At 45.6% G+C, this 21258-nt stretch overlaps 4 protein-coding genes across 4 annotated transcripts; 2 read left to right on the top strand and 2 right to left on the bottom strand.

The window, feature by feature from the left end:
• Positions 1–4090: 4090 nt before the first annotated feature.
• RCC_08720 (uncharacterized protein) lies at positions 4091–4600 on the top strand (the record flags this gene model as incomplete). Its single annotated transcript, XM_023773966.1, has 1 exon — positions 4091–4600. One exon carries the CDS (start codon positions 4091–4093, stop codon positions 4598–4600), a length of 510 nt encoding a protein of 169 aa, XP_023629734.1.
• A 608-nt stretch (positions 4601–5208) lies between these two features.
• RCC_08719 (uncharacterized protein) lies at positions 5209–5727 on the top strand (the record flags this gene model as incomplete). Its single annotated transcript, XM_023773965.1, has 1 exon — positions 5209–5727. The coding sequence occupies one exon, from the start codon at positions 5209–5211 to the stop codon at positions 5725–5727; it is 519 nt and encodes a 172-aa protein (XP_023629733.1).
• A 12667-nt stretch (positions 5728–18394) lies between these two features.
• On the bottom strand, positions 18395–19216 carry RCC_08718 (uncharacterized protein; the record flags this gene model as incomplete). Its single annotated transcript, XM_023773964.1, has 1 exon — positions 18395–19216. One exon carries the CDS (start codon positions 19214–19216, stop codon positions 18395–18397), a length of 822 nt encoding a protein of 273 aa, XP_023629732.1.
• A 1209-nt stretch (positions 19217–20425) lies between these two features.
• On the bottom strand, positions 20426–21181 carry RCC_08717 (uncharacterized protein; the record flags this gene model as incomplete). Its single annotated transcript, XM_023773963.1, has 1 exon — positions 20426–21181. The coding sequence occupies one exon, from the start codon at positions 21179–21181 to the stop codon at positions 20426–20428; it is 756 nt and encodes a 251-aa protein (XP_023629731.1).
• Between the last annotated feature and the right edge of the window lie 77 nt (positions 21182–21258).

Below are 21258 nucleotides of genomic sequence, written 5' to 3'. Positions count from 1 at the left end.
ACAGCCACGGATTCGAGTCGTTGATTGCTTGTACGATGACTTTCGAACGGATAAGAGGTGGGCTTTGGGCATGGTGGACTACGGACTATGACTTTTTGATCCCTCCACAAGATCACGAAGAAGCCTCTCTTGTGCTGCAATATCAAGAACTTCATAAGCTCATGGCTTCAACTGCCGTCGTCTTTCTTAACAACGGTGCAGACACCCGTCCCGTCAATCTTGACGCAAACCGACTGTACGAGGTACTGTATGGACTGCATGTAGCGTGTCTGGAGTATAGGTATAGGTGTACACACCCTACTCCTAAGTTCTGGATCTCGCCGGCGGAAGTTTGGGACAAGGCTGTGAATCTTTATGAAGCCCTTGTCAGGGGCTCGTAGTTGGGTTGCAAGGCTTGTGCAGCTATCGGTGGTTTCTCTGAGGTGGATTTTTCTCAGGGTAGCTTTTCTGAGGGTGGCTTGTTTACTTGTCATGATTTAGTAAATTTACATTTTGAGTTCGAAAGATGATGAGTGTTGGAAACATCTCCTCGCAACATTACTTCAGGTGGGGTGCATTACAGTCAAGTCTCAAAAACATCAACATCCCTTCTCGATTTTCTTCCACTGCAGTATCCCGATCCGGCGAGGCACAAAGGATACCGTGTTCAAGCCGGATTATCCTTCTCGCGCATGAACATCTTCGCACCCTCGTCACGGTCAACAACAAAAGGAGCTCATCCAACCACACTCTCTACTCCTGGAACCACCGATACGAGCTCCACGATACGCTACAAAACCATGGGTTCAAGACTCGAGAGGCTGCCAGACGAGACATTACTAGGCATCGGACGAGAAATCGACGCCAACACTCTGGAACTCTTCTTCAACGAGCCGCAGCAGAGATTCTACAGAGTCGAGACTCCCGCTTGGCAAGGTCTGAGATCGCTCGCGCGCGCTTCTCGGACACTTAGAGACGTCGGCAGGGAGGCGTTGGATAATGCACGACTGTCTTGCCACACCGTGTCACTGAACCTGTTTCGCAGCCGGCTTCCGTGCGCCGGGCCACAGAATGCTATGAACCTTGGTTCCTTCAATATACCTGTTCCTTCTGCGGTCTTCTCAAATTTCGACAAGATCGTGGTGACAGTACCCATTCACTTCTCCTGCGAAGTCTGGCGTCTCGCCAACCCCACAAGCGTCACAGGAGATGAAGACAGCGAAGAAGAAGTCATCGAATCACCACTCATCGCCTGTACGATGACTTTCGAGAGAAGCGCAGGCGGAAATTGGCGCGCCACATCATACAAAACGGTAGATCTGACACCTCGCCCAGCGGATCCAGTGGAAGCAGCAACAGTCAACGTAATGTACATCGCACTCATGGGGGGTCTTGTTTATCGAGGTGTCACRGCTTTGAATTCGAGCAATCTTACTACTCAGCGTCTTGGGACAATGCTGTACAGGATGGAGCAGACTGGGATCCGCCATACTCAGGCTTCGCAAATGTTGGGTGGGAAATGGCAACTTGCACGGCCGTACGCTTCCGCGCAGCTTGAATACAGCAAACTTACTGGGTGAGATGCTTGGGAAAGATCACTTCAATTGATGGACATGTCGTCAACTTGCGATTCACCAATCTGAGGAATCGCGATGTCATCTGCGTAACGTCTGGCGTTGTCCTCGATTCGTCTTTCATACACATGTATGAAGCGCTCGCCGAGCAGGGCACATGAAATTCTTAGGAGTCAGGGTGTACGACGAGAAACCTCGAATCTGTCGGTACCATGAGGTCATGAGAAGCAGTGTTAATAGATGAACAATGACAATACCGGACTGACTTCTCGTCTCCATGATTCTGAATAGACTGATGGCCTGAAACTCGATTTGATTATACCCCGTCTAGCTGGAGTCTTCCAACAAGAAAGTACACATCGTGATGGTTACGTTCTCCCTTGCTCTCCAGCACCCCGAAAGCATGTGCTTCTTGCTTGTTCCCCTTATTCATCCCAGCCTAACACCCTTCATGCAAGCGCCATTTCCCACTCCCCTCGACAACGAACTCAAGCCTGCTCCTCGGCATTAAACCTCGACGCGAAGACCTGGTCATCTGCCGAAATCGATCCATGCGTGTCCCACTCAATCTCAGGCTGCACCAATTTCTTCTTCAACGCCGTGCGCACTTTGTCAACGTATAGCTCCATCCGAATGTCTGTAGCTTGTGGTCTCGATGTCTGGGCAATAAAAGTTCGCGCGTGATAGTGGTAAGATGATCCATCCATCCCAGCATCGAGCCACATGCCACCAAAGACGGAAACGTTATCTCCCTGAATAACGATCTCGACAGAACCTTGGGCTTCAGAGTTAGCGGAGCAAGATAAGCTTCTCTTCACTAGGTGACTTGTTGTCGTGATGTTTGCACGGCGAAGATGCTGCAGGATCGAAGTAGGAAATCCTTTGAGTAGCGCGCTCGTCGTTGATGGTGCGCTCGCCCTCGAGCATATAAAGTAGTCGATCGGATCGCTGAGATGAATGACGAAGGTGTTGAAGGCGTAGAGAGTGTGCATTACCTCCACGCGCATTCGAGGGCAGACCCTCGTGATAGGAGACACTGGAAATTTGTCGTCCTTGAACCRCTCACTTGTTATAGACCATCCACTCTTGAGAACGTTCTGTTTGATGACATGCTGTTCGCTCTCTCCGACGATATGGGCCCAGATCTGAGACCGGATCTCTGCTGGGAGTTTGTGGAATAGTGATTATATATCGTTGTGCTTCGCGTTAGCTCTTGCTTCGAGCTTTTTACGCGCGAGTTGACGAAGTGGTTTGCGTCCTCCAGCCATTCTGTCGTAGATGTTGGTTTGGAAGTTAAGGAGATGTCGAGCGGAGTTTGATGAGGATGTTGAAGGGAGGCACTAGCGGGCATGTGAAAGTCTTGGCAAAGTCTAAAGTGAAGCCTCGGCGAGATTTGCACTTCAATTGCTCATTATATCCTCCACCACGGGAGTACTATAGAGAGTACCCGACTCCCTGGACGCACCATCTTGCTCTTCGGACAACAGGGCGTTGCGTCGGCGGTGCCCGCACTGGTACGCTTCGAAGCAGCGACCTAATCGTCTCTATACAGGCTTTGATCTGGTCATATAAAACGAAGACGGGATTGAATGTCGCCTCCTGATCCATCACTGATCCTGTTTACCTCTCTGGCCTACTATAGTACTCATGTAAGTGTTTCTCGGTCAGACCGCCGGCCGGGATAGCACAGTGCTAGGGGATGGATCGATCTGAACGGGAAGGTGGTATAGCATGTTCAGATCAGAATTAACCAAGAGACTACCTGAGCTCACGTCCGCGAGACAAGAAAGTATTTGAACGAACGGACTCTTTGGTCCCCTGATCATAATTCCGTATTTGTCACCTGTGAGTAAACAAACGAGGCAGCTTGCTGGTGGTTTGATCGTGTGGTGAATCAACAATCGAACAGGACTTTCAGAGCTGGTGGCGAAGCGAAACAAATAAACCGGAGGGCTGATCCTTTAAATCTTCATTCAAACTATGCTACCCATAATGACATCTAGAAGATGACTGTGAAGGACTGACGCTGGTAGTTCACATCAGTCGGAACGTGAGACGCTGTTGAATATGGGCCTGCTCTTGTACCTGAACTGACTCTCACTTTACTGATCCTCTTGATGTTACAAGTTCATAGATCATACCTTGAAACGTACAGAATCCTCCAATGACTGCGTATTCCGCCCCTCCATTCTGAATTCAAACACAGAGTGTATGTATTTCTTCTGTCAGCTTGGCATAACTGGAGCTACTCTCTGCGACACAATGACCTACCACGCGAGCAGGCATGAAATAGTTCCGTGCGAAAAATGGCATCCCTTTGATTATCAGATCGGCGTATAAGCGTCGGGCCTGGCACACAAAGCGGCTGTGTGAATCCGTCGATATATTCCTTGTCCCTTTCGATTCTTTGTCGGCGACCACGAGCGTGAGTTTTCCTGACTATCCCGACAACAGTGATCTGACCCTCGGACTGAGGAGTACCTTTCCAAACGATCATCCTTGCCAATCATTCTTACTACGATACCCTCACGTCAATTATGACAAGCCTCAAAGGTCTCATCCGCTGCATTAACGAAAATGGAGACATTGCTCGCATTGCTTGCCTCTACTCACTACGGCTCCTGAAATCGCCATCTGGCAACGTCTCCGAAACACCAGCTCGCTACAGCTTATCCACATGGCTTACCACAATAGAGGCAACCATCGCTCGGATTCAAAAACGACTCAAGAATCGGGTGAAGATTGTCGAAACAGACCTTCAACATTCCGAAGAGGCTCGTAATAGCCTTCTCGAACTCGGCACTCGACTTGAAAACTTCTATGTTCTCGTTCGCTGGGGCTGCCCGGCCCCTACTTATGGAGACGATGCCATATCTGAAGACAAAGCTCGTGACTTTGTGGAAAAGTTGAAGCCGATGAATGGAGAGCTTCTGGAGGCGGATCAGAAAGTTGCAGCCGCGCTGAAGATCAATGCTGAGACTGAGGATGAAGATGCTGAGATTGCAAAGGCTTTGGAGAAGAGTCTGGGTCTCGTTCCTGTATGGTAACTTAGGATTTCACATCAGCTGCCAAAAAGTTTCAGAGAATCCATTGTACTGGTGTTGTTTGGATCTGAACACCACGATCTCCAACTGGTTCGCCTGGTATAGAGATTCAGCACCACATCACCCACCCTACCTCAACGTATACTAGCACTGCAGCGAGACTTTCACCAAATGTTCATCGAGTCTTCTCACGTACACACGTGCATGTCATTGGAAAATACAGTCAGAAGGGATGTTCTCTGCGGGCCAGAGTCTTGGATCTTGACGTCGTACTTCAGCTGGCCATCTTTTCCCCAACAATTGACAAAGACGTCCTCTCGGCTCATCAAGTTATGTCGTGCGAGACAAAGCCACCTTACTACATTTGGACCTATAGCCATCCCCCATTGGAAACGCTTTGACCAGCCGCTCGAGGTTCATTCCTCTTTGTGGAACGCTGGCCACTCTCGACGAATGCGTCGTACGTCTTTATCCGCCGTTCCGTTGGGGTCTTTCCGATCAGCACAAGTGTCTAACGACGACAAGTAGCCCCTTACCTACGCTGCTACATCCGCAATTCATCATCACCTCCACACTCCCATCAGATCTCGACCTCAATCAGAAACGCAACAATGAAACGCAAACTCGCACAGTATGTCGCAGCTGCGCACCCGGACCATCTTTCGAAATCCGACCAATTGGGTCGCGCAGTCGAAACCAAACTCTCAAATCTCAACGCAAACACTTCAAGGAAGCAAGTCCTTCTAAGACATTGGATCGAACAGGTCAAATCCGCTACATGGGTGATGCAGATCGTCAAAGAGGAGCTCAACAGCCGAACGGTCACCCCAGCCACTATCGATGGTCCCGCGAGAACTCTTGGATCTGCTTGCGAGGTTCTAAGCAGGCGGTTACGCGCGCTAAGTGGCGCACTCGTGGAGACGAGCGTGGAATTTTCCTGGAATGAGCATTCAATGGAATTCGAGGTCGATCATGCTACCCAGGAGACGAGAAAGTTCTTGTATATTGAGAAGAAGTTGCTTGGTGCGCTTGAGGAGGTCATTGTTGCTTATAATAAGCACGAAGCGAATGAGGAAATGGCGAAAATGGCGTCTCTGGGCTTGGAGGATGGTCCGACCGAGGAAACATGAGTCTCGCGATGAGACAGAGCCATGTTGGCAGGCTGGGCAACTTGATGACACCCTCATTCAATCAAGTCCCGCGGTTGGAACCTAGTACAACCAGTCATGTCGGCTCGTGAGTTCCTCAATCCGAGAGCTTGCAGAGTCTGTGCGATCCATGGGAGACATTATTGACTGGAGGTCAGCTCACACATCGCGGGGGACTTTGCATTTTACATCGATACATACGAATTGTAAATGTAGTGCCCACCGTATGGTTCGCAAGCCTTTTGTACATTTGACGCGAAAATGACAATGGAAATGCCTGACATACCCCTACTCACAACTAAGCCCCTATTCGAGCTGGAACAAGTCCGAAAGTTCCCTTCACAAGCTCCGAAGACAGTGTGCTTCCATTGATAACCTTGGGGCTGATTCCCTGTAATGGCGTTGTTAAATCATTAGCCACCACGGAGTTTCATTCGTAAGACATGAGACACACTTCCAAGGGTAATGAAACTCTGGTCACAACCCTAACCCTAATTCATACACCTGGCGTAGCGCTAGCAGAGGGATGACCGGTTAGGCCCTTGGCTAGTCGAGCAGCAAATGGTGTGATCGTGCGCTTGCTGAGGTCGTTCAGCGGCACGCGCTGAGTAATGCGTAGGTGCTCCGCGCGTTCAGGCTAGAGTCGAGTAGTTCCGTGAATTCCGCAGCTACGGCGGAGCGCTTTGTTGCGCTCTGTCATAGTCTTCGTAGTGCGGCGAAGCATGTCTTGCGTGTCTGAAAGCTTCTTCGTCGTCTCGTCTGAGCCATCGTCATCGATTGAGGCTTGCAGTTGATGTAGTTCTTCCTTCAGCTCGCTGACTTGAGCACCCTAACCCATGAGGCCGTAACCTTGTCGTGCAAAAGTTTCGCATTATCCAAAGTGTCTAGCCACTTCTCAGGGTGAGTGGTCACACGGTTCGCCAGATCGTTCGCATCCGTGATGCCGGTGAAATGCGATTCATTATGCGCGCTCTTGATTTTCCCTGCGTTATCGCCCGAGACGACATTACAGCCGCGTCTTCGTCTATGGTATGTATAGTAGGCATCGTCGTAAGGCGGCGAGGCATTGAAAAAACGAGTGGATTAATAACTTGACTAACTCTACTATAATAGCCTCATTTTTCCATTATATCCTTAGATCGCGGCTCGTTAGATTATAGCCCTTTAGATTATAACAACCTCTTAATCCGCTAGCTTCCGTACGCATCCTACTCTTAATCGCKAGCCTTACACTTAGGCGCCTAGACATTAAAAATCTCGAATCCCCCTTCTTCTATATCCTCTAGTTCCTTAAAGAGGTAGTAATAATCTAATAGCGATAAGTATAGCTATCCGGACACCGAAAGAGATAAAAGAGTAAGATAGGAGCTTAATAGATAAGGATAGCGGAGCGGAACGAACTACTCTATTTAGTAAAGAGTACTAACGACATAGATTAAAGCTTAATCCTTATATTTATAACTCCGATACGCGGAGAGACTATATATATAGATTACTAGGTATSCGTACTATTCCTTCGGGCTAGCGGATACGTATAACTATATCGAGCCGCGGATACCTAACTTCTATCTTCTTAGCTTACTATATCGTAATCTTTATCTTTTCTACGCTACTTATCCTAGCTACTCCCCCGATCCCTAGCTATACTATAGTAATGTCCGATATCTACTATAGTAAGCTCCTTAGGTAAAGTATCTCGTAAATATAGTAAAGGTACTATAACTAGTCGCGTAGGTAAAAGAAAGACTTAAGGGCGGTTTAGACTTATAGAAGGTAAGGTATAGTAAGTTAAGGCCGAATAAAAAAGGTCTTATAATGTATATTTCTTAGTAGAATACCGGTTATAATTAACTTCTATATAGAATAGAAAAGTAGAAAGGAAAGTTAATACGTATCTACGAATACGTCTAGTAGTATATATACGCTTTATATATACGACATACTTTAAAAGAATAAAGTACCGGAAGTATTAATTATATATATAGTAAGAATGCTAACGCTAACGGGATTAGTACCTTATACGACTATAATACCCTCCTAAATAGCGCTATACACGGTATAACCGTATTAATACCTTTCTTATTTAGGTATATCTAATCTTCGTAAGCCTTAACTTAAGCTCGCGGACTAAGTTAATATTCGAACTCTCGAATTCTTATTTTAGCCTCGTTAGGGACTCCGCCTTTTACGCGATTACGCTAGATAACGTTTACTAGAACTAATTTAATAGCTTTATCCTCTTAATAGCTCTCTTTATATTCTTTAACTCTTCCTTAAGTAGTAATACTTACTTAGCCGTTAATACGTTCCGACTTTAGTCTCCTACCGTAATAGCTTTACGGTTATCTAGGGCTTTAAGTAATCCTCCTATAACTTTAGCGAGAACTTTAATGCTTACGATATAAGGTTCGAGTATCGTAAGGTAGCGCTAACGGGTATTACGCGACTTCCGTACTTACGATACCCTATAAAGCGCTAACTACTAATAAGATATTAAAACTACTATAGTTAGGCTAGTACATTTCGTCTAGAAGCTCGTCGAGGTAGAGCTATATATTAGATATCGAGTACGTATTTAGAAGCGCGACCTATACGTTAGGGGAGAGAGTCGGGGTAACTAGTAGTTTAAAGGTAGCTAGTATTCCTAAAATATACGTAAGTACTCGGGGAGGCTAGCTATACTCCGTACGTAGAATATCGGCGAATAACTTTAGGGTATACGGGTATATAGATTTATTAGGTCGCTACTCTTAAATAGGTCGCTACTCTTAAATAGGTCGCTACTCTTAAACACGTCGCTACTCTAAAATACGTCGCTACTCTTTAATACGTCGCTACTCTCGAATACGCTCGAAGGCTACCTTCGCCGATATCTTATTATTTATATAGAAGGTAACTTAGATAGCGTCGCCGGGCTTCTAAACGAGAAGTACCTACGACTTAGACCGGAAGTCTATTATAATTAATATACGGAGGTCGTAAAGACGCTCGTCGAAAGCGTAGATAACCGCGCCGTTTAAATATCGACTAGTAACCCCGAAATTAACCGAGGCTAAGTCGAGGGTAAAGGCGTTAAAGTAGGCCTTAATATTTAGACTAAGAGACGTAATACTACCCGCGCGTAAGCGCTTAGTAATCTAGCGATCGCCTAATATATTAATATTAGTATTACTAAGCCCGGGACTAAAGAGATATAAGAAGCGTAGAGTACGAAATAGAGGCCGTATAAAAAGACGAGAAGGAAGGTTACGTCTCGTCTTTCGCCGCGTATAGAAAGTGCTTACGTTAACTCGCGCGCGTAGAAGGCGCTCGCGCTCTAAGAACGGATCGATACGGGAACTTAGGAAAGGAGATAAGTCTATAGGTAAAGTTAGGATTAAATCGGAGGGGTAGAAGGAAGGTCGCTAGGACTCTCTTACTAGTAGATAATAAAGTATTAGAAGTGAAACTTCTATTACTCTCCTCTATATCGTAGGTTATATAGGTCGTAAGCTAGTTATCGTTAGGGAATAAATTACGGTCCGCCGATAGATCGCGTTAACTCGAAGATACCCTAGTACCGGTATTATTCCTAGGAATAGACGAGGGTTCGTATCTCTCCTCTATATCGTAGGTTATATAGGTCGTAAGTTAGTTATCGTCGGGGAATAAATTACGGTCCGCTAATAGATCGCGTTAATTCGAAGATACTCTAGTACTAGTCCTATCCTCGGGAATAGACGAGGGCTCGTATAGAAACGGGGATTACGCTAGCTAGCCGTATTCTATAACGCTAATATCTTTACTCTAGCTATTAATATATCTATTATCTTCGATAATTTCTATTTATAAAGCTCTCCCTCTTCCTCCCGGGGTCTACCGAGTAGACGCCTTTATATATAGATTATATTCCTACCCTAGACGCTTATAAATTGTCTTTAGTACCTATTAAAAGTTCTAAGCTATAAATACCGCCGTTTTATCTAGTCGCGAGATACGTACTTCCTCGCTCCGTCTCTTATTTACCTATTTTCGAATCTCTACGGCTACTATCTAAGAGTCCGATTCGTACTATTTAAGAATACGTAGCGTATCTAAAGCGGTAGCGCTTTAGTAGACATTACTAAATAGTATAAAGATATCTAAGATATCGAAATTCTATACGGATCCCTTAGACATCCTATTTACGTACCCGCGAGCCTTTTAAGACATATAGGTAATATAAGTACTAAGGAGGGTAGAGTAGATATTTAAACGGTCGCGTAGATATACCTTATTAATATCGGATATATCCGGGGAGATTTAGAGGGAGGTCTAGAGATCCTTATATAGTTATAGAGGCTAGTTAAGCTTCTCGCCGCGACTAACGAGGTTATTAATCTCTCCCGCGAGCTAACTTTCCCTAAGGGCTCTAGGATATTAGTACGCGTTATTATTAGGACGAGTACTACTCGGCCCTCTACGAAAGCGGGCTATAATATAGTATAAGGTAAGTATAGTAAGAGGGGAGAGGGAGTAAGGAGATCGGGTTAAAGATTAGCTAGCCTATCTAGTAGAAGTAAGTATAACGTATTAGAAGTAGGATTAAGTTATATAGTCTCGAAAGGGAAGGAGCCTAAAGCTAGAGAGTATAACTCGGAGGCTTAAGGTTCTACTTTATTACGTCGAGCGGAGGGTAACTACTCTACCTAGTATAATACCCTAGGGCCTACTCGAATACTTTCTAGCTTAGAAGGGGTAGTTAGTCTAACGTTATATAATAGAGACCCCGATACCCTATAAAACTCCTATATAAGGGGACCCTAAAGGAGCGGGATACCGCCCTTTAAACCCTTACCTAGGGAATCCCTCTTAGAAAGAAGGAGGGAATTACACCCTTAGTAGGATTTCCCTATACGGATGCGACGGCTAAAGGATAACTCTACGGTACCTCTACGGCACCGCCGAGCCTAACTAGCACCGGGCGCAATCCTATAAAAGGGCAATATCCTTATTACCTGTTCCCTTTCGCTCCCTAGGCAATATCGTATATATCTAAGAATTACTGCTTAGTATTAAGACCCCCTATTTACAACACCCTTACATCCTACGTATAGATAAATCCTACTTCTAGGACACTTCCTATATAGGTATTCGTAGTTTACTTAACCCTCGTATCGTAGTAGTAGAAGAACTTTTCTATATATATTATTAAATCGCACCTAATAGTTCGCGCTTTTATATATTAAATAAAGAAAGATCTACCGGAAGTACCTACCGCGAAATTTTCTATAATTTACCCGCCTACTTCTTACTATACGTCTACCTTCCTACTTTCTAGTCTTTCTAGTAGAATAAACGACGTTAATTTTATAATAGCGAGACCTATTAAGCGCGCGATTCCTATAGCCGAAGTACGAATACGAATACGAATACGAACTTAAGCGCCTCTAGTATATACGCGGTCGACGGCCCTACTAGCGGTACTAATATTAATAGATACCTTTTTTACTATCTCTATTAATCCTTAAGCTAGAATTAGTCTTTAATATAGTAGTATACCGCTACTTTATAGTCCCGAGGAACTTAAAAAGCTACGGGTACTTATCCTAATAGAATATTTATAGGCGGCCGTCGCGCGCGCGGTATTAATAAGCGAAGGCGATAATAACGTAAAGGCCGTACGAGATAAGTCGCTTAAACTACTACGCGATCTTTAGAAACGTAGGATTTAAGGTAAGACGTAATTTACCTTAAGTATAATAGATATACTAGACCGGGAGCTTCTTCTAGGATTAGAATATATAGTAGATAATACCGTTACGGATAGTAGTAGGGATCTCGGATATAGTTAGAAAGGTCTTATAGAAGAAGCTTAATAGGTACGGGAGGTAGGTAAAATTAGGATATAGTATATTTTCGGGGAAGAAGGATACGAGAGTACGGGTTTTATAAGCGTAGTAAGGAAGCTTCTTAGAGTATAGACTATAATTCGCCTCGTTCGAGTAGCGGTAGAACTACTAGCGATACTAGAAATCTAGAGGCGAAAGCGAAAGAAAGGGAAAGCCGGAAAGAAAGGGAGGAGTTATAAGCCTAAATAGAGTAAGTATAATACGGAGGTAGCGCTACTAGAGTTGGAAATAAGCGATTATAATAATAAGGATTCTCGGTTCTATAGGGGTAGTAGGGATAGAGAGGACGAGGATATAGAGGCTTAGGTTAGGGATTAGACTAAAGATATCCCTCCTACGGATTAGACTAAAGATATTCCTCCTAGGGATTAGACTAACGATATCCCTCCTTAACGAACCGCTATAATAAATAAGGTAGATCGTCGTCGTCGTCGGTCGCTATCCGCCTTCCCTAGAATATATAGTTATAGTCGTAGTCGCTATACGTACTAGATAAGGGAGCTAGTAAAATGTTAATTTTCTTACGCGACTATAATAAGCTTCCCGAAACGGCCTACTAGAATATTTAAAGCGAGATAGCCTATCTTACCTCTAGCTTACTAAATAATACTACCCTTCGCGAACTACTATAATCCGGAGAGAAATAGCTTCTACGTAGTAATAGTAATCGAGTAATCCCGGCGGACTTAGTTCTCTATATCGTAACGGGCGTTTTATATATCGCGTATAAACAAATTCCCGCTACTCTTAATATATATATTTAGTCTTCTATCGTCTTTAGCTTAACTATACTATTAAATAAGCCGCCTCTTTCTATAGAGTTACCGCGTACTCGAGACGTCGGGGCTAAAGCTAGAATTATAGGTTCTAGTACTACTATTACCGGAGGAAAAAACACCGCCTCGGATAATCCCTCGTCTATATCTACGGTAGCCTTCCTAGCGGATTATTAAAACCTACTCGATACTCGGTTCGCGTCTTTCCGCGCGTAATTAGGCTCGATATAAGACTATCTAGCGTAGCTAGAGTACTTACGCGAGATTTATAACTAGGCGGTTAAAGATAGGTCCGGCGATAACTTTCTTTTTAGTATAGGTAATAATAATAGATTTAAGTAGAGGTAGAAAGTTTAAGAGGTAAAAGCCTTTTATAAGGAATATATTATATAGCTTAAGGATAAGATACGTAGTGCTATAAACGAGGCTATAACTCGGTATATATATAATAAACGAGCTCGATATTAGGGTCTAATCGACGAACTAGAGACCGAGGAATATAGATAGTAGGCTTAGGACCGTATAAGCGAGGAGCGAAGGTAGGCGAGTCGTCTCGCTAAGGGGAGAATAGATCGTTTATATAACTTCGTAACCGCGGTACCTAAGAAAGTAAGCGATACGGAGAAGAAGGTTCGTAAGAAATAGGAGGATATAGTAAATAAGTTAGAGGAGGCGGTTTAGAAATACAAGGTTATACTAACTAGGTAGCGGTAGTTTATATATTATATAGAGTTCCTCCTTAGCTTAAAGATTAATAACATATTACATTTTCAACATATTACATTTTCATGTATACTAGATCCCGATCTCCTCTTAAGAGGCGAGACCCTCGATAAGTATGTAGGTGCGCTCGATCCGCTCGAAAGGGGACTCTAGAACGACACCTAGCAGAGGAATAGTGTGAACAGCAAGTCCACTTAGCCGAAATCGTAACACGAGTACTACTTACCGGTCTTCGGAGAGCTTAAATAGTGCCCACATACAATAACCGTTAGGACGTTAGTTATAACGTAAAGCCAATGTTAAAGGTCGGGCTAGGCGTCCTAGATTATTAGGTTCCATTATTATGAAACGTATAAACACGCTATAGAAGAGAGCCTCGCGTAAGTAAGAACATGAGGTAACAGCCGTAGAGAGCGACTTCGATGCTCTAGTTGGTCGCGGCTAGTAGACATCGTATTAAAAGACGCTGCGAGTGATAATAGTCCGCCGTAGCCATATAGTCGTCTCTAACTAGTAGAGAAATTTTCCAAATCCTCATCTAATAATTCTTAAATTGCTATAACACCGTAGTAATGGCAGCCTTAGGCCCTACGACAGAGCTAGACCGCTAAAGCAATAAGTTCTAGAATTGTCTCGTACTAATGTATGTAAAGAAGCAAACACCTACTTAACGATGCGTAACGGTAGAGAAACCCACCGACGAGTTGGAGTCGACGTACGCTTTAACATTCGACACTATAGAAATACTTCTAGGCTATTAAAGTTACGCTTAAGAATCAAAATGGTCAGGATCTTAAGGTCCTGCTACGTTCAGTTTATACTGCTATTATAGACCGTTATGCTCCCTATATTAATCCCCTAACGCTATAGGAGCATTTTCCCTATTCATACCTCTWCCGTATTAGGTACCTCTCTATTACGTGCCGCGGGAGTAAAAACCTAGCTAGACGCCATCGTCAAATCCTTAATTAAAACCTCTCGGATCTTCGTTAGGGATCTTTTGCTTAACGGGTAGTAGTAAGCTTGTTAGTGTAGTGCGTGTTAGTGTTAGTGGTTAGTGGTTTAGTACATAGTGGTGTAGTTAGCCACTCTTAGGCCTGTTAGTTAGTATAGTATAAGGGCGTAGGGCACCGGTAACTAACCGGAAGTAGCTCCGTAGCTAATCGGAGGGCTACGGGGGTGCACTCTAGCTTCTAACAGGAGCTAAGTGAATGTTCGTCTTATCTATAGTCTATTAATCCATTAGTTTTAGAGCCCTGTTGTTATTAATATTATGCCATTTACTTAGCTAACTTTATCTACTGCTATAGCAAGCGATAAGGTGGTCCTTAGCCCTTAGAACGTCGGTTATAAGGCCTTAGCTTTACCGGACCGGTTTCGAATTAATAGCTAACGATATATACGGYGGCTAGCTACTACGAGTACGAAAGAGCTACGAAAGCGGAAGAGTCCTATATAGCAGTTTAGTAAAGAGCTAAGGAATAAGAAGGATAGCTAGTCCGTATATTACTACTACCTCTATAAGAAGGAACATAAGAAGCAACAACTCTTTATGATTAATAGTAATTAAGGGCCCCTTAGACATCTTTATTCGTATAGCATTAACAAGCAAGGGAAGCCGTTCGAACGGAAGGCTGTTAACGTTGCCTTACTATACATAGTAATTACGAATAAGAGCTTGTTACGTTTTAAGGACCTCCTTATTCGCTAGATTGTGTATTACTATATCGCCTTCCGCATAGTTAAGAACGTGTACTTCCGAGAGCTGGTTGTTTATCTAAACAAGGGCCTCGCTAGCTACCTGCCTCGTGTAGCGTCGACGGTTCGAGGGTGGATAATAGAGGAGTTCGAGAAGCGTAAGGGACGGTTAAAGGAGGACCTTAGCAGCGCACTAAGCGATATCCACCTGTCGTTTAATCTGTRGACGTCGCTAAATCACTACTTAATTATTAGCGTGAATGCGCATTTCATCGATTTAGAGGGCAAGAGAAGGACAGAGTTGCTAGCCTTTAGAAGGGTGCTTAGTAACTACACTAGCGACAATATTAGCGGTGTGTTGTTAAAGGTAATTAAGGAGTTCTTAATTAGTAGAAGGATTAGTTACTTTATAGCGGATAATAGCTCTAACAACGACACTGTAATTAAGGTTATTCTAAAGACGCTATATCTAAAGATGCCTCTAAAATGGCGTAAGGCACGGAGGCTTAGGTGCCTTAGCTATATTACTAACCTAATTACGAAGGCTATGTTACTAGGCAAGGGTAGTAACAAAGCGATAAAGGAACTAGAGCTCTAAACCGAGAAGGGCGCATTTAATAAGGTGGCGGCGTTTTAGCGGACACGTGGAGCGGTTAGTAGGCTACATAATATTATTAAGTACATTCGTGCCTCTCCGTAGAGGCTAGAAGCGTTTGCGAACATTGTTATAGGTAATGTAGACGTTAAGGGCGTGTTAAAGAACTTTAATAGTCTAAAGGTAAGTCTAATAAGTGGAGCTATACTATTCCGGAGGTGGCTCCGCTAGTAACTCCGGTATTTCCGGTGTAAAGTCGTCCTTACTTCATCTACTAACTATGCTAATTACAAACACGTACAGCTTATCTAAGACAACTCTACGCGGTAGAACTTATTCTACTACATGCTAGGCCGAGCCCTAACTATTAAGGAGCGTATCGTCGAGTTTTATAGGCTCTATAGGGCTAAGAAGGGCATTAAAGAGAACATGCTAAATGCGAATGATTAGCATTAAATTGACAAACTACATAACGTACTCTAGCTATTCGWGGCGACGACAATAACCACTTAAGGCAACAAACAACACCTCTACGCCTAGTACCCTACTATCAACTTTACGCTCGATTATTGCTCGAAATATTTAGCTACTTTTAAGGAGGATGTAGAGCTGGATATACGGTTTAAATACCTCTTAGGCTGCTATAAGCACGCATGGCAAAAGGCGAAGAAGTACTAGGAGCTCTGTAACGAAATACTAATGCTTTACGCTACTATTGTCCTTAATCCAACACTTAAGTTTAGCTGGTTTAAGGACCTATAGGGTAACGGTAATAATAAGTAATAGGGCTATATTATATAGGTTAAGAAGCTAGTGAAGGACCTGTAGATTATTAACTACAGGCCTATAGCAACCTTATAAACTACACCTCCGCTAATCGACGATAACGATAACCTCCACGAACGCCTTACCACCTTTAAGCGGCGTAAAACGACTCTATTCATTCGCTCTAACGCATTCGAAAACTACACCTCTATCGACTACATATAAGACACGCTATAGCAGCCTCTTAATATCCTTTAGTAGTAGTTTAATCGACGTTATTCAGAGCCAGAGCTCGCACGGTTTGCCTTTAACACACTCGCAATCCCCCTTTAATTAGATAAGCTAGAGCGTTCCTTCTTAGCAGGTAGGGACATAATTACCTACCGCCGCTCTAACCTCCTTAGCGACATTATCGAAGCCTACGCCTGTTTAAGAAGCTAGTATAGTCTACTATGTAAAGAGAAGGGCAATAAGTTGTTTAATAATAAGGATAAGATTAAGAGAGAGTAGATAATTAGTTAAGCAGCTAGCAAGAAGGAACAACAACCTAAAGAAGAGCTATAAACACAAAATTGAGTCCAATATTATATGCTAATTAACTAGTAACCAACTAGTGCAGTTAGTATTCACTTAAGAGGCAGTTAGTTAGTATAGTACAGCCTCATTTCGCACCGGTAACTATACCAGCAAGCTCACTAACGGGCAGTAAATACACAGAGGTAGCACCCGTTCTGCCACTAGAAATTGATGTTGATTCTATAATGAAGACACGTATGCTCTTCTACGCCAACAATTTTGCATCAAAGATTCGGTTTGTAGATGTAAAGGCGATACTACCCCTTCGCCAAGTCACAAGGTGTTAGTAGCGCATAGACGTCTGTCCCTGTCTTGTAGTATTGACCAATGCATCTAGCACCACACCTCCCGAGTCCGACGCGTGAGCTCGGCCTTGCGACGACTAGTCGATTTGCTACACCCACTCCGCCTGTTCTCCCATTTCTCAATCCCAGTACTATCAACACCCCAAACCAACCACTTGAACCCCCTGAAACACCAATCCTCCTCCCGATCCAACCTCGAATCCCTCCAGCAAACCACCTCAAAACCACAGCCCCTCCTACAAATCTCCCCTTCTCCCGGTAAATCAACCCATGCCTCCCCATCGCCAAACCTTCTCGGCAGAAACAAAGTTCATACAATGCCAAGCAGCAGCCTGGCTAATTCTCCACGAACTCGGCTCAACTGGACTTCAACAAGCAGAACTAATAAGATCAGAAATGGTAGATATGATAGGACTATCAGAATGGGATAAACAACTACATTTAGTGGATGATTTCTACGAGAGATCCCGATATCAACCACAGCTCATTTCGGATAATGTAGTTCCTAGAGTATGCAGGGGAATACACGCTCGTCATCGCAATCCAGGTCTCAGAGCACGGCAAGCGGCTATGCTCCTTGTTGACGCACGGGAGGCTCGAAGAGAGATTGGAGGTTTCCCGGAGGTTCGGTGCGGACAACATCGAGCGTCACCAGACAGATATCATGACATTGGCGTCCATACTTGTGCGCCAACACTAGGGAATATGGATGTAGGACGGACAGGATGCGGTCCTAATATGCTCATGTATTCTCGTCGGAATGAGAATAACTTGGTATTCGACCAGAGTGGACGAGCCAGGGGATGGATGCGAGAAGCTGATCCGAAGAAACGGCCACATCGACGTCGAGGTGACGTTGGGTCGCGTGACTTGAGGCAGCGGTTGATTCCATTCGCAGAGCACGTGTCGAGGAATATATAATGAATGTGTTGAAATTGGATATGAATTCAACCATTCAAGCGTATCAGCCTGACCCTCTATCGAACTGAGAATGATCGTAAGTATGGGATGGTACGACCTCTCATGCTGCCTCACAAAGCAAGCCTCCGAGACCTAAGGCTTGGGGATTCATCCTGCTATCTCGTTGCAAACCCACACGCTGTGAAACGACCAATCCGCGTCTCGACAGGCATCCGAGCAATAGTAACACACGTTACATTCATTGCACACGACGCCATGCTGGTTCGGTGGGTTCGCTATCCGCAGGCAGAACGAACACTGCCGCTGGAAGGGGTTCCACATGTCAGCATCTTCCGCGATTTCCGCCGCGATTTTGATGTTTCGCTGATGCTCGAAAGTCGCCCATAGCTTATTGGCATCGAAGAATCTCTTTTTGATTTCCTAAATGCTGATGTGGATGCCATGGAACAAGTTGGTGTCGATCAACTCCCTGCCTGCCTCGAAAGCAGATTTCAGAGAAGTGGTCATGAAATGAGCGTGTAGACAAGTGAGGGGCCGGTGACCAATCCTGGCAACGATGAGCTTGCCGAACCTCGTTGTCAATGGTCGAAATCCAAAGGTGTTCAAGTTGTTGTGGTCCATGAATAGAAGGCGAATCCATTGATTCTCTTGGTCGAATTCGCTCGCAGACGCCGATCTCACTTCCAGACCCATGCCGTATTTAGAGGTGATAGTAGAGTCGGTCCACCCGCTCTGCATTGCGGGGTCTCCCATATCAATGTTGAAGGGTAAGAGATGGGCTTTCGCATCATGTACGGGTCCAGGGAGCACCAGCACACATTGAAGATTGTTTCGCGAAGCCAAGCGAAGTTGAATGTCGTGGAATTTTCGGAGCTCAACAGGACTCAGATCACCCGAGCCGATATCTGCGTAGCATACGAACCAATTACCCAGGAAGGGGCGGTGGGACCGAGACACCAAGGCTGGTTGTCCAAATGAAACGCTGTGGTCATTTGTATCCAGCTGGAGGGTGTGGATGAACTCGTTTTCGATCTTTGAAGCTGTATCTCGAGGATGTTGAGCCATCTTGACAACCAATCCCGACGGCGATACAGAGGCTGCCGACAGCCAGGTGAGGTTTCCAAGCACCTGCGACGGGAGCACTATCTTGCTCAGCTCCGCCTTGTCCTGCGGCCCGGCTGTGACGAGTATTGCATTGATAGGACGGAGTTGTAGCGGGTTCGTCGCTTGTGCTTGTCCCATGGTCGGAAAGTCGTGCTAGTGAAGCTGCTGGATGTGGGTGCTCGGGAAGGTTGCAAATTCGATGTGAGAAGGTGTTGGCGCCCGGATATTCGTGCGTACGGAGGTGGAGATCGTGGACATTCTGATGGTTTCCGCTCGCGCTGGATGAGGCAAAATTTCCCTGCCTACATCTCGGCTTCGCCCGCGGAGCATGAACGGGCAGGGTCCTGCCGCATAGTTCCAAACGCTTCTTTCTTTCCCGTAGTTCCGTGATTCCTTCCGTATATGCGCAAGGAAAGACCCACCCAACCCATGTACCTATGTACCTTACTACGAAGTCTTCGAGAGGCAAGCTAAGCGTTTCAACCGCTAGGAAGGATGAACGTAGGCGGCAAGGCAATATCCAGAGAAGGAGGTACGAACAAGCCTCAATTGGCAGATCCAGCTATGGGTTAGAGATCAAACGCATTCTCTGAACATCCCGGGCTTGGGAGTGTACTGCAGCCAGGCAATTGCTTTCCCATCATGCCTTACATAGAGAAAGAAACACTTGAAAGAAAACGAAACGTGGAAACTGGCTTGACATTGATCCCCGAGCGATTGGGACGAGCTAACATGCGCCTGGATGACCTATTTGCCCGGCGTTTCCAGGGATTTGGATAGAGTATGTGTCATGATCCAACCAAAGACGGCGGGATACTTCTGAAATGTTCTGACGGATGTTACGATGTCACTTTCAACATCTGTATGCCTCCTCAGGCCTCAGGGCGGAAACCTGTATTGACGACGGTTTCCATCAGCGAAGCACTGGTCTGTCTCGCCCTTTAAACCAATCACATCAAGTCTGTTCGGCAAGGTGACCAGAGAGAAGAACTCACATTCCATCTTGCCCCTGGTATGCATTCACAGCGACTCCCCTGGTCAGTTCTCCATCACGTCACATAACGATCCTTGTACCGTTAAGTCTTGCTCTCGACAAACACCCCCACAGTTAGCTTGAAGCCGCTTAGAAAGGCTCGGAGGAAGCCGGGAATATCACTGACACGGAAGCGACGAAGAAGAAGTATAGATGGAGCGGTTTTCGTATTACTAGACTCCTTCATTCATGTTGCTTTACGCGCTGAACCTGCCCAAACACCCGCATTTTAGTTCGTCCCAAGAGTTGGATGTCAAAATCAGACACTAGAACCACTCTCCTCACAAACCTCCCCAGTCCTGAGCCCCATGGACTTACTTGCGGACCTTCTCCTGCATACCAGCAATCGCCTTTTCAGCCTTCATCTCCTTGGTGCACTCGGCCTTGTGGCCCTTCCACGCCTCCTTCTGACATTCCGTCGAGCAGTACCAAGCAGAGTTGCACCGAGAGCACTTCAGCAGAGGGCCACCGCCAGCAACCTGCGCCACGCCACAAGTTCCACAAGCCTTGACAATATTGATCCAGGGGTTCTCGAGCGAAGCATCGGCTTGGGGGGAGGGCATGAGCAATCTCTCCTTGGCGGTCTTAAARGTTGCGACGAAGAACTTGGGCGCGAACATGCTGGCAACGGCCTCACGTGCGCGGTGGTGTACGTGGACATTGCCGGTCATGTTCGCCTTGAAGAGCGCGCTTCCACCCTGAACGCGCATGGCGTCGAGCTGTTCGAGTACGAACCACGCGTGGAAGAAGTGGAGAGGCTTGCCATCGCAGCGCGCGATGATCACGTCGCCGTACACTCTACGTGTTGGAACAAGTGTCGCCTGGTCGAGGAAGAGCAGCGACACGCGGTCGTTCTCGGTGGTAGAGGGAGGGTTGGTGGCGATGACCTTGATCTTGAGGCCGAAGCCGATCTTCACGGACAGGAGTGACAGTTCCCACTGGCTGGCGTCGTTGAAGTCGGCGGTGGTGACCTCGATCTTCTGGTGCAGATTCATGACCTCGGAAATGGCGGTGACACTAGAAGTCGGGCCAGCGACGCGCGAGATGCAGCTGATGGTGGCGGACGACATATTGGTGGTATTGAAGATGATTGTGATGTCGCGAATGATCTGTGGTGTTGGGCAATGTTTTGAGGTTATGCGCGTGT

This window comes from Ramularia collo-cygni (genome assembly GCF_900074925.1).
Source record: "Ramularia collo-cygni strain URUG2 genome assembly, contig: RCC_scaffold15, whole genome shotgun sequence".
NCBI lineage: Eukaryota > Fungi > Ascomycota > Dothideomycetes > Mycosphaerellales > Mycosphaerellaceae > Ramularia > Ramularia collo-cygni.
This window is presented reverse-complemented; position numbering and strand designations above follow the sequence as displayed.